The 17,789-nt window shown below is 42.2% G+C and overlaps 1 protein-coding gene across 12 annotated transcripts in view; it reads left to right on the top strand.

Moving 5' to 3' along the window:
• Positions 1–17,789, top strand: part of Reps2 (RALBP1 associated Eps domain containing 2) — a 251,310-nt gene that overhangs the window by 211,351 nt on the left and 22,170 nt on the right. For all 12 annotated transcript variants that reach the window (XM_076561820.1, XM_042268750.2, XM_006973223.4 and 9 more), the window contains 2 exons: positions 13,395–13,478; positions 15,780–15,952. In XM_076561820.1, the coding sequence (XP_076417935.1) occupies positions 13,395–13,478; positions 15,780–15,952 (257 nt within the window). The remainder of the gene's footprint in view (positions 1–13,394; positions 13,479–15,779; positions 15,953–17,789) is intronic.

Here is a 17,789-nt window from a genome sequence, read left to right as displayed (position 1 = left end):
TTTCTTTTTTCTTGAAGACTTGTGTCTGACTAAGATGCACCAACTTTCAGACGCAACCAGCAAAAGTCTTGATAAATATCTTTTATTCAGCTGGCAGCTTCAAAGACTTGCTCTCTTGAGGAAGAGCTAAATGAGGCTGCCCAGAGAAAACAGAAAAAGCAGGTTTTCTTCTCCCTCTGAGGTGCCCCACTCTGTTGCCAACCTAATAGCATGTTGCTCTCCACTCTCAATGGAGGATGCAGGGGAAACCTCAGTTATTGGCCTTCAGTGCTGTTAGTTTTGTAATATTCCAACATTTCCACCTTGCATATCCTAGGCAGAGCTGGGGAGAGGTGTGCATCATCAGCTCACTGGTACCAACATGCTGTGTGCTGGAGTTTGACTTGCCTCTGACTCCTTCCTGGGGATTCATTACATCAGGCAACATGAGCATCCACCCCTTGGGATCACAATAGCGATTTTGCTGTAGGGCACTGCTTTAACCCAATTCTTGTACATCTGTTGAAACGGAGCAGTTCCTTTGCAGTTGCTTGAGATGAAACGTCTCTTTGTATACATTTAGCTAGTGCCACTAGGTGGCACTTTAGGGACATTGCAGGAAATTGGCTCTATTGGATTTATGTTTTAAAGTTTTTATTGATGTATAATGTAGGAATATCGAAAGGTGTACATTGAATGTGCAACTCCGTGAATTTTAAAAAGATGAATAATACACACACGTAATATACACATAAAACAAGAATATAATCAACACTCCTGAAGTCCCCTCCACCCCATTCTGTTTTCCTATAATTATCTCCTATTTTTAGGATTAGCACTGTTGTGACTTCTGACAGTATAGATTTACTCTGTTTTTTTTTCTGCTTTATATAAGTAAAATTGTGTACTATGTACGCTTGTCTGACTTCTATTACTTAAGGGATGTTTGGAATGTCATATGTGATCATTGCTGTATAGTATTCTACTACATATGCCAATATCTTATATCTTACTTTGCTCTTGTTGATGGATATTGGGTAGTTTTCAGATTTTGACAGTGATGAATATTGTCACTCTGCACCATCATGCCCAAGGTGTTGAGTGGTTGTATTTTTTATTTCTTTTGGGTATAAAGAGTAGAATTTTCTGGATCATAAGCTAGGCATATGTTTAGCTTTCATAGATACTACAAAACAGTTTTACAAGGTGTTAGTTCAGGCATACTTCATTGGTGGTCATCCATTTCCACTGGCACATTCTCTTTATTTTCAAATTTATTTATTTTTGACTTTTGGAGACAGATCTCACTTTATAGCCCTGGCTGGCCTGGAACTTGCTATGTAGATCAGGCTGGCCTTGAACTCGCAGAGATCCACCTACCTCTGCCTGCTGAGTCCTGAGATTAAAGGCATGCATCACCATACCCAACATGATTTATGCATTCTATTTTATGTATATAAGTGTGGCTAGCATGTATGTTTTTGCAGCAGCATGCTTGTGCCTGGTGTCTGTGGATTTCAGAAGAGGGTGCTGGATCCCCTGGAACTAGAGTTGTAGATGATTGTGAGCCACACATGTAGGTGCTAGGACTCCAACCCAGGTCCTCTGCAAGAGCAACACGTGTTTTTACCTACTGTGCAACTCTCTCCAGCCCCCCTTGATTTCACATTCTCATCAGTGCTAACTTATTTTATAGCTGCTTCCCAACTCTTCCATAGTTTTTTTGTAGTTCCTTGTTGGTAAGCTATTCCTAGTTGAAATTTTAAAGCCATATTTTTCTCATAGATAAAGCTCATCCAGAAAGGGCTGTGTCAGCCCAACTATGAACATTTAATAGTAAAAACTATTAATAGCTATTAAATAGACATTTCATAGTAATAGCTTGACTGTGAACCAAAAGTAGTTAGAGATGATACTATTCTAATACTCCACCACCCAGAGACAGCCATGGGGGAGAAACAAAGAGGCTTTCCCAAGGTCTCATCATGAGATGCTTTTGAATTGGGTGCCTGTTTGGGCAGGCAAGAAGCTTGCATAAAGCATCTTTATTCAACTTTAGGCAGTTCAACTCTCCAAAGAAGCCTGTCAAGGACAACTGTGTCTGTGAGGACTATGTTGTGGATTCCAATATAGGTGTGTGATAGAGAGAATGATGTGCAGACTCAGCTCAGACTCTGTTCTGTCAATAGAAATTGCAAACAGAAGAAACCAAACCTCAGTCATGATAAAAAACATTGGCTTTTTTAAAATCCCCAAGTAAAGCTCCCCATCTTAGTTGTAAGAACAAGTTTGTTTCATGGATATTGTCCACAATCCAGTGGGTTTCCACAGTCCCCAAGAGGTTTGACCATGTGACTGCTGGACCCAGGGTTTAGTTTATAGTTGTTGATTTTAGCTGTCACTGAAGTTTGTCAGGGGACCTTGGCAGTGTTTTCCCTGGTGTCCCCCATGTTGGATTGGTCTGTGTGAGGAAGGGGTGCAAACTAACTGAGATGACTGTGGTGGAGGTAGCCATGAAGTCTGAAGGTTTACAGCAACTGTAGTTTTTAGCTTCTCCCCTCCGGTACTGATAGGAATAATATCCAGGGACACAGATTTGGGTTGTGGATAGTTTGTCAATTTTACTCTAAACTGGAGCCAGCATGTTCTTGCTATAGGTTTTCATCTGTTCAGTAAGGGAGAAAATGTCCCTTACATTGAACTGGCTGTTATTGTAAATAACAGAAACTGTGCCTGAGAAATCAATTGCACTTTTAGATTTATTATAATAGTAGCTGCCATTATTGGACAGTTATTATGTAATTGTGCTTAGCATTCTGGACAAGATATTCTGCTTAATCCTCACAGTGCTGTGAATTAGATAGATTATCCTCATTTTGCTGATGGAGAAATTACAGCTTAGAGAGGTCAAGTATGTGACCAGCTTATGCACCTAGCAAGGGCACAGACTGGATTGGACTCCATAGTGTGTACCCAGTACCTGCTGTGTTCTGCTATTCCAGTCCTCTTGTTCAGTGGTACACTAAATAGTGTTGAGTTTGTTGCTGTCTCATTCCCTTGGTAATTACAATACTCCCTGTTTGATGGCAAGTAGATTAGGCACTGGGAAAATGATAACAAAGCAAGGCACACATTGTGCCTTCCAGGGGCTTACAGTTCAGTTCTGTTTCTCTATTTTGCAGGTGACTTGGCTTGTGGATTCTAGTAAACATTCTTGCAGAGAATTGAGTGCTTAGGATGCTCTGGAAACTGGTATTGGAATGACAAGGTTTGCTGTGGCTAGGGTGCTGCTGGCTGTTGATTTTTATCTTCTATGTCTAGGTTTCATCGAATGGCTTTCTGGTAAGGCCTTGCTGAGCAAAAATGTGCCCAGGTGAAAGTCAGGCACTCACTGACATTTAGGATGCTGAAAATCACCAGAAGGCTGCTGCAGGGTTGTCCAGTTATCTCTCTGGAATTTAGCTCTTGCTTCTGGGCTCTTCAGTATTAAACAAAGCTTGAGATTCATTTTCTAACCCACCAATAGCATGAATATTGCAGAATTTTAAAAGTCACCAATTATCTATACCTTGGCAAAGTTCTGCAGTTAAGCTTAAAAAATAAAATGGGATGATTTTGTTTCAAAATCGACTTTTAAACCAAATCTTACTGCTAATTGCATTTATAGAGTTTTATGACTTACTTTCCCATTCCATACATAAGTAGCTGAGCAAACAATTCAGAAGCCTAGTCAGTCATTGCAAGAGCACTTGTGGCCTGGTCCTGACTAGCATCTTGGAGACTTGATTTACTCATCTCTTAAATGAAGAATTTGGTCCATCAGTGCCCCCCAGTTGGTCTGGGCTGGCTGCATAAAAATCACACAGGGGCTTGTTAAAAATCTAAGTTTCTAATGCTGTACTCCTAGGAGAATTCCAATGAGGAAAGTCTGCAGAACTGTCTTGATATCTGTAGTTTATTAAACTTCCCTAGATAATTCTCTTCTGCCAGCTATATTTGGGAACCACTGGGCTGGAAGATTTGGAATGTAACTATACCCAAAGCAGGCTCTCTATGGTTGAATGAAACTGGTTATGAGTCAGATGATGGAAAACCTCTGCCTGGTAGAGGAGTTGTGTTGTGTGTAGCAAACCTTGGGGTCCCACTATATGGCTTTGAGTTAGGATGAGATGTAAGATGAATTACTCCATGCAGGGTGCACTGGTCTGGATAAAAAAATTAAAGGCTGGGGGAAAATCTGCTCAAGTTTTTGCAGTACCCCAAGTGGGAAATGGAATGAGCATCTAGGCTCATATCTGGGATTGGACTTTTGTGAAGCTAGCTTGCCTCAGTGGAACAAGAATTTGATTGTGTTGTATTGTTATTTTAAAATCCATAATTTATAATGCCATAGATTGCTGCTCTTTTTTTAAAGTTTATTTTTTCCATTTACATACACGAGTGTGAGTGCACGTATATGCTTATACGTGCATGCTCTGCGTTGCACATATAGAGGTCAGGGGACAACTTTTGGAAGTTGGTTCTCTCCTTCTATCATGTAGGTTCTGTGGATTGAACTCAGATCATCAAGCTTGGTGGCAGGAACTTTTACTGGCTAAGCCATCTTGAAGGTCTCTATTATGTTTTTGACTAAGGATGGACTATAGGTATCTATGTTAGGATTTCTATTGCTGTGATGAAACATCATGACTAAAAGCAACTTGGGGAGGAAATCGTTTATTTTGCTTTATGGTGGTTTGAATGAGAATGACTCCTCTGGATTCATATATTTGAATGCTTGGTCCCTAGTTGGTAGAACTGTTTGGGGAAGGACTAGGGAGTGTGGCCTTGTTGGAGGACATACGTCATTGGGGGTGGACTTTGAAGTTTCAAAAGCCCATGCTGAGTCTCAGTCTCACTCTGTCCAGCATTTGTGGATAAGAATTAAGGTCTCCAGAAATCCACAAAGATACCCCCACAATAGACTACTGGCAATGGTTGAGAGACAGCCCAAACTGACCTACTCTGGTGATAGGATGGCCAAACACCCTAATTGTCATGCTAGAAATCTCATCCAATGACTGATGGAAGCGGATGCAGAGATCCATGGCCAGGCCCCAGGTGGAGCTCTGGGAGTCTAATTAGCGAGAAAGAGGAGGGTTTATATGAGCGAGAATTGTTGAGACCAAGGTTGGATAAAGCACAGAGACAAATAGCCAAACGAATGGAAACACATGAACTATGAACCAATAGCTGAGGAGCCCCCAACTGGATCAGGCCCTCTGGATAAGTGAGACAGTTGATTAGCTTGATCTGTTTGGGAGGCATCTAGGCAGTGGGACCGGGTCCTGTACTCAGTGTATGAATTGAGAGTTTGGAACCTGAGGCTTATACAGGGACACTTGGCTCAGCCTGGGAGGAGGGGACTGGACCTGCCTGGACTGAGTCTACCAGGTTGAACTCAGTCCCCAGGGGAGTCTTTGCCCTGGAGGAGATGGGAATGGGGGGTGGGCTGGGGGGGAGGAAGGGGGGGGCGGGAGGGGGAGGGAGAACAAGGGAATCTGTGGCTGATATGTAAAATTAAATTAAATTGTAAAAAAAAAAAAGAATTAAGGTCTCAGTTACTGCTCCCACACCCTCCCTGGCTGTCTGTTGCCATTCTTCCTGCCATAATGGTTATGGATTTACCCTCTGAAACTGTAAGCAAACCCCCAGTTAAATGCTTTTTAAAACAAGTTGCCTTTGTCATGGTATCTCTTCACAGCAATAGAAAGGTAACTGAAACACTATTCATTATTGAAAGAAGTCAGAGCAAGAACCTGGAGGCAGAAGCTGATGCAGAAGCCATGAAGGAGTGCTGCTTTTTGGCTTGCTCCTTATGGCTTGCTCAGCCTCCTTCTTATAGACCTAAGACCACCAGCCTAGGGGTGTTACAACCCACAATCGGCTGGGCCCTCCCACTTCAATCATCAATTAAGAAAATGCCCTACAGGCTTGCCTGCAGCCCAATCTTATGGAGGCATTTTCCAAATTGAGGTTCCTTCCTCTTAGATGACTCTAGCTTGTGTCAAGTTGACATAAAAACTAGCCAGCACAGTGGGCCATGACATTGAAGTCAAATGGTATGTTCTTCATTCCAGTAACACCCAGTCTCAGTGTTCTCAAAGTATATTCGGTAGAGCATTGCTTCTGCTGGATGCTAATAGGAGTAACAAGAAAGGAAGCAAATGAAGACAGTGAGTCTAAAAAGTACTGTGGTTAAGCAAAAGCAAATGGTTTCCTTTCCCTCACAGCATTTCAGAGCATGGCATGTATAATGTGTTCTATGGAGCTTTAAGAAGAGATAGGCAAGGTGGTGCTTTCCAACCTGGTCTTCATCTATTTTCCTTTTATATCAAGGGCTGGCAAACTATAATCTATGGCCAAGTCTATCCATCATCATTTTTTGTAATCAGGTTTCTCAGAACACTGCTGTGCCTATTCGTTGTATTGTCTGTGGCAAAGTTCCAGTAGAGACTGCCTCCCAAACCTAAAATATTTACTGTATTTTCCTTTATGGAAAAAGCTTGCCTGTCCCTGCTCTAGACAATTCATGGATTCATCTTCCCTAGGTAGCTGCATTAGAGAGTTACTGCCACAGGGAATTATGTGGCTTATTCTAGCACTGTGTTGTGATGCACCTGCTTAATTATATTCAGTTTCTGTATGCCCATAATTTTTTCTGCTTGCTTTGAGCTATTTTCTCTCTCAACTATTTACCCATCATCCAAGGTCAAAATTGGAGATTCTTATCTTTGTTTTTTTTTTCTTTCACTTAACCATATTTCATCAGTCACCAAGCATGTATCTAGTTTCTAGTCTAAATTGCACTCATAACTGCCTATTCCCATTCTTGTCAACCTGGTTTATTTTATTTACTTATTCATTTATTTTAGTTTCTCAAGACAGGGTCTTGGTAGATAGCCCAGGCTGACTTTGACCTTGCAGTTCCCCTGCCTCTGTCTCTGGAGGACTGAGATCACAGGTGTGCACTACATGCCTGGCTGTAACTCTGTTTACATAACACTTACCTCTTGTCTCATTTTCTTCTTCAGAATTATAATGGAATTTCCTTCGCTCAGTATGGGTTGCTTCCAGTGCTTTCCACTTATTGGATCCAGAATAATCTTTTGAAAATGCATAGCAAATCAGGTCACTCTCTACATAAAGTCTGTCAGTAGCTCCAGTGCCCTCAGGCTAAACTACAAATTCTCAACATTCACATATATGGGGCTAAGTCTGGCCAGGAGAACAGGAAGTGCTATGCTATTTCTTAGTGGAAGAAATGTAATTGAAGGAATTAAGAATTTACCAAAAAGATTAGCCATTCCCATGCTTCTACCTGCTGCAATGTAGAGCAAAGCATAGAAGTGGGAAATAGTATCAAATATGTTCTAGACAGTGCAAGTCCATGTTCCATCACCGGCAGCATTTTTCTCCCCATACTTTCTCCTTGCTCTACCCTAACCAGATCCCACACTCTGGAATGTTAGAGCGCCTTCACAAAAGAAAACTCGACCAACTAACATGTGTAATTGTCTCTGGATGGGGACTTTGGGAGTGAGTTGGCTGATGGTTCTGACTCACAGTCTCCCTTGAAGTTATTGTCAAGATACCAAAGAGGGAAGGTCAGTTGGGCGGGAGGATCATCTGCTGAGATGGCTATTGATAGGAGCCTCGCTTCCATGCTTAGATCCCATGTTAGGACTGCTGCACAGACACACATGCAGGCAAAACACCAATGTACATAAAATACAAATAAATAAATAGTTTTTTTAAAAAAGGACTGCTTGGGTGTCCCTTATAAAATGACAACTGGCTTTCTACAAGACAAGTAATACAAGAGACAGAAAGATACACACAGGCAAAAATGAACACCAGAGGAAAGTGTATAAGAACACTTGAAGTCCCCTCTTCTGGAGCATGTTGTGTGTGCCTCAGTCAGCTTCCCTAGAAGCAGGACCTGAGGTGAACAATCTTAGAAAGTGATTTATTAAGGGAGCGCTCTTCAGGAAACAACAACAACAACAACAACAACAACAACAACAAAAAAAAAAAACACCAGAAAGAGGAGAGGGAAACATGATGAAGAGGAAAGAGGGAAAGAGCTAAGTATGATCTACATGGGAGGATTTTCGTATGCAAGTTACATCTCAGAGTTATCCCCTTTGAGGCAAGAACCTTGCCTTTATATTCATCTCCAAGTGAGCCGTTCTCTGTGGACTGATGAGGGTGGGGTCAGGAGGCAGGCTTCCTCCATTGAGAAGATAGCAGCTGTGAGACCTTAGTAGCTAGCACTCAGAGCAGCTAGTTGGAAGGGTGTACCATCTACATAAAGGTGATCTAAGCGGGATGCCATAGAACCTTTGACTGCTATTTGCCTCCTTCCTGTATCCCATACTTTTACCATTGTCCTTGGCATGCCAGAGACAAAAAACAATCTCTGTAACTGAATAAATGAATGTACGGAAATGCTTAGCCTCTCTGGCCTATGGCTGTGTCCGGTAAGCCAACTGAGCAAAGGCTATATTGTCTCATCGGCCACGGTAATACACAAAGTACCAGGTTAATTTTTCACATCCAGAGTAATATTACCTTGTTATCTAATGAGGCTTTTTCATTGAAAAATTAGAATGAAAATATTTTCATTTGTATTAGAGGAAGAGGAATATTGACATTAAAACATTGTATATATGTGGTCAAAAGCCAGTGGCTGTGAAGGTGGTAAGCCCCATTAGGGAAGCTACTGCTATTCTTTTGTTTAATGGACGTGATGTACCTGTCGTATTGATAAGAAATGTTTATGGCCATAGATTAGTGCTACTGTCAGCTTTGATCAAAGAAGCTACTTTTTACAGTGGGTGGTGATTAATACAGAAATTCATAACTGGTCAAAGTATTAAAAGTAAGTGGCTGTTGAATGTGCACTCCTAAATGGGACCTGGCTCTCTGCATCCTGACTGAGTATATGTTGCTTCACATGGAGCCATGAAAGCAAGACTACTGTTTGTAATATCAGTTAGAAATCAAATATATGCTCCTTTCATTGGAGTTGTATTTCAGCTCATATAGCCAGGACTTTTGGACAAAAAAAAGATCTTTTGGAGTAGATCTTTCCTACCTCTACTTTTTTGAATCCACAGAGGAAGAAGCCAGCTACTGAGGCCTTCCTGCTTTCATGCATCATCTTTCTTCTAAAACTCATCATTGATAGCAGTGTGAAGAGATAGCAAAGGAACCTCCCTAGTTTATTCTGCCACCCAGCTGCTAAGCCTGATGGGAGGCTCATGCCATTTTCATGAAGGAAGGTAGGATAGCTTATTGAGATGAGGCAGTTTTGCATGTCTAAATCTCATCTTCAGTTTTTCTTTTTAAGAAGATTTATATCTATTTTATGTATATGAATTCTCTATCTGCATGTGTGCCTGCATGCCGGAAGAGGGCATCAGATCCCATTTTAGATGGCTATGAGCCACCATGTGGATGCTGGGAATTGAATTCTGGTTACCGCTGAGCCATCTCTCTAGCCCCCATCCTCAATTTTTCTTACCACAGAGCTAGTTTTCTTTCCCTGTGCCACCTTCTGGCACCCCCTCCCCGATTCCTATGTTGCATCCTTTGTGAGAGTCATTCCTTTGGCTACTCAGTAGATGAACCCATTTTAGATCAGTTGTGGGGTAACAGAATGTGGTGGGGAGGTCCTGACCTAATATTATGCAGTTGTTTGTTCTCAGTCATAGAGCAAGAACACCCAGGCTACTGCATACAATTTCAGGAAGGTATACTTGTAAATGGAAAAGTACCACCTCAAGCAAGTCTTTCCACTGCCTCCTCAGGCCTTTCCCTGATTGCTGCTTGTTTTTAGGTGGCAGTAACAAAGACACTCTAGTGCTTTGGCTGTGCTCATAATCCTCATTTATGTTGAAAAGGTCAGTTTGTTATCTTCCTCAGTATTTCCACAGGGAATCAGTGGAAGACATAGTTCTCCGCCTGCTGTGTAATGGGAGAGAACTGGCGAATCAAAAGGCAGCATACCTGGGCCTGCCACTCCCCCTCGGCCAGCCTGCCTGCCTGCCTGCCTGCCTGCTGGGATTCTCCCTGCTCACCTGTGGTCCCTGCAGGGGCTTGCATGCATAGACTTGGGGCCAGAGCACATGCCGTCTAAGCAATAAATTGCAAGTGACAGGCAGGAAGGGACCTCAGGTTCTCGATGGATTCTTCACCAGAAGCCCTGTATTTGAGTGGGTGGTGAGCTCAGCTGCCCAGAAAACTGACATTTGACTCATGGATCTTGGAGTGTGACTCAAAACTCCCAGGGACAAGGAGGTGAATGCTACACTCTACAGACTGCTGAAAATGTGTGGCTCCTGGGGAGCTTCACGTGAACTTGACATACATGGAAACAAGCTATCCCCATTCCTGCTTGTGGTGGTTTGAATATGAATGGTCCCCATAGACTCATATATTTGAATGTTTAGGCAGTGGCATTAGGAGATGTGGCCTTGTTGGAGTAGGTGTGATCTTGCTTTAGGAACTATGTCCCTAGGGGTGGGCTTTGGAGTTTCGGAGTTTCAAATGCCCAAGCCAGCTCGCTCGCTCTCTCTCTCTCTCTCTCTCTCTCTCTCTCTCTCTCTCTCTCTCTCTCTCTCTCTCTCTCTCTCTCTCTCTCTCTCTCACTGATCCAGATACAGCACTCTAGGCTCCTTCTCTAACACCATGTCTACCTGTACATCTCCATGTTTCCTGCCATGGTGATAATGGCAGTGCTCTTAACTGCTGAGCCATCTCTCCAACCTCATGGTGATAATGGACTAAACCTCTGAAACTGTAAGCAAGACCCAATTAAATGTCTTTCTTTTGTAAGAATTGCTGTGGTCATGGTGTCTTTTCACAGCAATAGAAACCCTAACTACAATACTGTTCCTTCTAAACTTCCTGTCTGAGAGACTGACCTCAACCTTCTGTGGTATTCCAAGTTAATATTCTGGTTGTCTGAGTATATATAGGCCTTTGTGAGTTTACTTTGGACCTCCCTCTGTCATCATCCACACATATAGCTCTTGTAGCTGACTGCATCCTACATGTCACTCAGACCTCAGCTGAAGTGTCACGTACTAGGTCTTAACTGTCCTACAAGAATGAGTGCTTCTGTAATCCCCACTCTTCTTCTCTACCACACTGCATTGAACCATGCATCTTTGGTTATATATTTGCTTCTTCCACTGGACTCCCAGATGGTGGTAAGTAGAGGTGGTGCCTTGTTCATCTTTAAGTGCCAGCATAGCAAGCCAGCAGTAGCTGTCTGGTAAATAATGCCTTGCATGAACGACATTGAGGCCTACGAGGGCCTGAGGCTGTATTGCACTGCGGTAACAAGCCTAGCTTTAGAACTCGAGACCATGGTAACAAGCCTAGCTTTGGAACTTGAAACTGACCTCAGACCCTGTTATTTGTATGATCTTTGGGTGAATTTCTTTAATTTTGTCATCAATAGTCCGGGGATACTAACCATGTCTTAAGGCTGTGATGATGTGACATAATTCATGCAAAATACTGGAGCAATGTATGATGCATCCATAGAGTAAGTTTGTCAGAGTCTAATCAGAGCAACAGCAGCAGCATGAATAACACAGCCATCCCTAATGGAAGGAGAAGCTGTCAGAAATACGTGGGACTCGGAACCGGGCAGCTTGAATGCTTATATATAGATTTAAAAGAGGTAGAGAGGTCTTTAGGATAACATGCAGGAACAAGGGCTGGAGATACCAGGTAAAAGAGTGCTTGCCTCCCACGTGTGAAGCCTTAGGTTCAATCTCCAGTACCGTTAAACAAACAAACAAACAAACAAATAAATTGACCAGCGAGGTGGTGCAGTGGGTAAAGGTGGTTGCTGCCGAGCCTTGCAGCCTGAGCAGAATCCCTGGGATCCACATCTTGGAAAGAAAGAACTGATTCCCACAAGAGGTCCTCTATGATTTCCACACGTGTACCATGGCACACAGGTACATGTGCATGCACACACAATAAATTAGTTAATGAACGAAAAATAAATAAGTAAAATTCAGGAGTAGAGGGGATGAACAAAGGAAGGAAACTGGCGCAGGGAAACAGAAGACAGAGAACCCCAAGAAAGTCTGCATTTCAGGGCGAAGAGCAGTCCGAGAAGAAAAGGGAGAGAGAGCAATTACAATTAGGAGATTGTCACTTCTCAGCCACCTGAAATCACCAAGGATGCTATTTTAGAAGGAAGGAGGATGAGGAAAAGTGGCCAGAATCTGCTAATGTTAGCTCCCTGGGAGCCAGCCTGCTCAGTAGTGCCACACACAGGGAAGAAGGCACACTGCAGGAGGCTAGAGATGCCATGGAAGGGGCAGTGGCAGTCGGTTGTGCTACACTCTGTTTTTGTGGTGTGAATTAGTTTTGGGGTAAATGAAGTACAGATACCACTGAAATGTAAAAGTCACTTTGCTCCTAAGTAGCTGGTTTTCTCATCATAATATTTTGTAGCACTGGTTACTAACAGCCAAAAGCAAAGTACTCTAACACAGCTGAAGGTGGCAAGCCTTGGGGACACAGGGAGCCTTATATAAGGCCCATTTACCCCATGTTCCATTTGTCTATGTTCTGTGTCCTGAAATGCTTGGGGGTACCCCCATCAGTCTTTGTGCAGTCAATAGCCAGCCTTTCTGATCACTACACCCATTACATACCTCCTTCCCTTTTAAAGGTAAATGGCTGTATTTATTAGAGCATTTCGTTTTTTAAAGATTTATTTATTTATTTATTTATTTATTTATTTATTTATTTATTTATTTATTTATTTATTTATTTTTTTTGTGTGTGTGTGTGTGCCTGCAGAGGCCAGAAGAGGACATCTGCTCTCCTGGAGCTGGAGTTATAGATGGTTGTGAGCTACCTGGTGTGGGTGCTGAGAATCTAACTCCAGTCCTCTGGAAATGTAGCTCTTAACTGCTGAGCCATCTCTCCAGCCCATGCACTGTTTCTTTTTTAGGAATTGAATATTAAAAATTATGAGTCTTTTATGGTGCTGATGGTTTTTTTCTCAGTGCTCCTTAAGTCCTTTCTTATCCCTTTCTCCTCTGATAAATTTTATAGTTTTTGTAAAGTGTTAGTTTTTAAGAAGTCTGTATGTGGAAATATATGAGATGGCCATGGTTCCTTTTCGTGAATGACACTGGCAGGAGACATGGAAGGGGACAGCAAGGCCTATGGTAGAGGATTTTTCCCAAGCATCAACAGACTTGTGCTTGCCTGCAGCTTAGTCTAGACCGGTGTGACTTGGTCTCCCTGAGTGACTCTTTGCCAGAGTCTTCTTTGTCCTGACTTTACATGGTTGGTTCTTTTGCATTTATACCTTCTCTTTGATCTTGCTGCAGTCTGAGCCAGTAGCTGAAGCTGACTTACACCCTCAGCTGAACAGAGCTCCTTCTCAAGCTGCAGAAAGCAGTCCAGCAAAGAAGGTAAGAGCAGCAGAAAGACGCCTGGCCTTCTTACAACTCTACCACTTTCAGGGTTCCACCAAGGTGGCTGTGACTGATCCATGGCTCTGACGTGTGAACTCTTTCTGAAAATTAGGTTCCTGGAGTTTTTGGGGCTGGAATCTGGATGTCCCTGGCAGTTTGGACTCTCCTGAATCTTCCAGCTAAACATGGCTGCCTTGTTTTCAGCAAGATCAAAAAAATGTTGTGGAGAGGCAGGAGAGATGACTCAGAGGTTAAGAGTGCTTACTGCTCTTGTATAGAACCTGGATCCAGTTCTCGGTGCCCATATGGTGACTCACTACTTTCTGACCTCTGCGGGCACTGCACACATATGGTGTATATACATACACTTGGGCACATACATATAAAATATAAAAAGAAGTAAAAACTTTTAAACTGTGAGAAGAGCTAAATGGCTTTAGTAAGACTTCATATCTCTGCTAATGAATCAGGTGACTATAGGAATAGCTTAGCACCTTTGGACTCCACCTGGGTTTGGATATGCACATCCCACTCTCCTAACAGTGCACCCAGCAACCTAGGGCTCTTGCTTGCATCAAGTTTCATGCATACCCCACTTCAAACAATAGCTAAATTACTCCTGCCTTGTCATCTACTTAGTAGTTACTCTTTTTGTGGTCAATTTCCTTTGAAAAATGCCCCAGAGCACATTTGGCCTGAAATAGTATTGGATGCATGTGTATTAAGGCAAACTGTGTCTTCAGCATGAACTTTTAAGGAAGACCTGCTATTTACTAACTTATGTCTATGCGTGATTGGGCATGCATACAATTCAAATCAGATGCATCATAGGAAAAGGCATGCACAGTGAGAAAAAAGGCTAATATAATTCAAGCCTGCCAATAAATAGAATCTTCCATATTACACCCCTTAGCAACCAACTTCTCCTTCTCTTGAACCCCATTAAAGAAAGCCCCAAACAACAGCCTGCTGTTCCTGGGCACTCTAGCCCAAGTAGCACAGTGATTTCTCCAGTGATTCCCATATTTTCCATTTATGAGACTGATTTGTTGCCTACTGTGCTTTAAGTCTCTTTAAATCAAGATTTTCACTGCTTTGCCATCCCTGTGATCCTTTTAAAATTCTTTGAATAAGACACCAGGAATCTGGGACCATCTAGTTCAGACAGTGACTCTTGTAACATTAAAGACCCAGTTAGCACCTCCTGTGGATTGGACCAGTCTTCCCTTCTTGGTACCATGATGTCTTTCTTTTCTTGCTTTTTTGTTGTTGTTGTTGTTGTTGTTGTTTTATTAGTTTTTAAAATTATCATGCAGAGCAGTAAGTTTCTCTATCCCATTTCCATATGCATTTGTCTCTCTTGGTCCTTCTCTCCTTGTTCCCTACCTGCTGATGTCAGGATTTTTTTCTAGCATCTTGGCACCTCTCATTTTGCCTGGCCATGCCACTGGGCCCCTGTTCTGTGCACAGCTAGCACTACTCACTAAGTATCATGTTCCCACTTACTTTCTCACCCTCTTCCTGTTCTTCAGCATTGTCTCCTAGGCTATCTCGTAGCAAAGAGAGTGGACCCTGGGCTTGGAAGTAACATGAGCAGGCCAGCTGTTTCATGAGCACATTGGCTATTTTGTTTGACTTCATGTAGGAATCAGGAGTAGGAGAATGATGAACACATGACTAAGACCATTATAGACTTTGAATCTTATTCTCCATAAAGCCCCAGAGTGAGGCAGGAGTCAGTTTTGTCTTCAATTAGAAAAGACCTCATGGTTGTATCAAGTCTATGTGAGTTTAAATGACAAGAAAGTATAGATGGTTTACAACATTAAAAAAGGAAAAGAGTAAGAGGCCACTAGAATCTTATTTTGATGTCCTTCTTGATGACAGAAAAAGGAAGTAGATTCCCAGCTTTTATTATTTATTTATTTATTTTACATCCTGACCACAGTTTTTCCTCCCTCCTCTCCTCCAAGTCCCTCCCCCACCTCTCCTCTGCCCCCCCATACACTACTTCTTTCTCTTCAGAAAAGGGCAGACCTCCCATGGATATCACCCAGTCATGGCATATCAAGTTGCAGTGAGACTAGGCACCTCCTCTCCTATTAAGGCTGGACTAGGCAATCCAGTAGGAGGAATGGGTACCCAAAGCAGGCAACAGAGTCAGAGACAGCCCCTGCTCCCACTGTTAGGAGTCCCACAAGAGGACCAAGTTACACAATTGTAACATAGATACAGAAGGATGGAGAGATCATTAAAACACCTTTTTGAGCACTTTGGATTTATTTTTTTAATCCACAGGAAGCACCACATGGTCAACCTCCATCAAAGCCTATTCGCAGGAAATTCAGGCCTGAAAATCAAACTACAGAAAACCAAGAGCCTGCTGCTGCTGCTGCTGCTGTTGCTGCTGCTGCTGCTGTTGGAGGGGCAGCTTCTGCAGCAATGGTGAAACCCCATCCAACAGTACAAAAGTAAGTGCACAGACTAGTGAAAAGATGGTGGTGAACTTCCTCTTACATCTTCAGGCATATGTATTTGCATTTATTTTCCTAGGTACAAGGTTTTATGGTTGTCATAGTCATCTCTGCCATGGTGATGGTGGTGGCATTAAAGCCTCCCAATCTGATAGGACACTTTATAATCCATAGGACTTAGCATGACTACTGTTTGGTTTGGTTTCTGGCCCTTCTATTTTCTTTCTTTCCTTTTTTGTGTTGGTCCAGATTTTGCTATGAAGGGAACAGTATGGTGAGGGCATTTCCCCCTCATTTCTTGTCTGATGTCAAGTTCCTTTAGTGCATGTGGCTAGCTCCATGATCATAGACCCAACTTTCAGTAGAAGTGGGGTATTATTTAGAAAACATGTAGAGTTCTTGATATTGGTCACCTCAGTACTGGATGGCACAGGCTGATCCTCCGTAATACCTCCTTTACCATCTGGAACAGATACTGGAGGGCTTGAGAAATGGTGGAGCGGGCCAAGGGTGGGGAAATGGTGCTCTGAACAAACCGTCCTTATCTGGAAGACTGTCTTTGAGAAGATTGTTACTTGACTCAGTCTTTCTGCAGGAACATTAAGTGAGATACTGAGGGCAACATCCTGCTACTGTCACTTGGCTTGAAGTGAACCTCAGCTAGCCAGTATTGCAGATACTAAGATCCCTTGTGATATTTCTGTAGAGGCCTCAGGTCTCAGGCGCTCTGTAGCTTGCCTTCTGCTACACTATTGTGGAAAGAAGAGCAACAGGTTCTGTGGGTGATGTTACCAGCTTGCCTGGAAGCTGGGTCCCGTTTGGATTCTTTGTATCCTTCTTCAGTGGATTTTTCTTTCTCCAAATAGATAGTTCCCTGAAGACATTAGCTAGTACAGGAAGGGATTTTCTGCATCATTGTCACCTTCCTAACCCAAGGGATAGATTTCTGTCAGGCACAAAGATGGCTGGTTTTTGTTCTCCTTAATTTCAGCTTCATGTTAATTCTAGTGAGTCAGTGGTGGCCACCTTGCCCTCCAAAGTAGATGGCAGGGCAACTGGTGAACTTCACACATGGAACTGTTGCTTTCCATTTTTTTTTGAAATGAGCTCTGTTGAAATATAATTTGCATAGCATACACTTCAGTGGCTTTTAGTATCCACAAAGCATTGTGAGCATTGTCACAGTATAATTTTGCAACATTTTTTTATTATCTCCAGAAGAATCTCCATGCCCAGTGGAAGTTGCTCCTCACTTTCCCTTCCCTTCCCAGCTCCTGGAAACCACTAATTTACTCTTTGTCTCTACTTGGCTTATATTTTTACATAGATATAGTCATGTATCATGTGGTTCTTTGTGCTTGGCTACCTTTTACTTTTTTGGTGTTTGCAAGGTTCATCCATGTTGTAGCATGCATTATAACCTAATTTTTTTTTAATGTGGAATACTATTCTGTTCTATTAATGTTCCACATGATATTTAGTGATTCATTAGACTTTGGGGTTATTTGAACTTTATGCATATTAATAATTATGCTGTAGAGTTATCTGTGTTCATGTTTCTGTGTGGACTATATTTTGTTTCTCTTGGGAATGCACATATGGGTAAAATTGGAGTTTCATGGTAATGCTATGTTTAACACATTGAAGAAGCGCCCCATTGTTTTTCACAGTGGCCACTCTACTTTACATCTTCAACAATGTATGAGGGTTCTAGTTCTCTATTTCTTCATCAATACTTATCTAGTATTAGATAATACTATGTATTACATAGTAATTATGTAGTAATTACAATTAAATAGTAATATGTAAAAATAATTTTTAATTTTTGAGATTA

Source organism: Peromyscus maniculatus, chromosome X, assembly GCF_049852395.1.
Source record: "Peromyscus maniculatus bairdii isolate BWxNUB_F1_BW_parent chromosome X, HU_Pman_BW_mat_3.1, whole genome shotgun sequence".
In the NCBI taxonomy this organism is placed as follows: domain Eukaryota; kingdom Metazoa; phylum Chordata; class Mammalia; order Rodentia; family Cricetidae; genus Peromyscus; species Peromyscus maniculatus.
The sequence above is the reverse complement of the archived record's forward strand: the minus strand, read 5'-3'. Positions and strand labels throughout refer to the sequence as shown.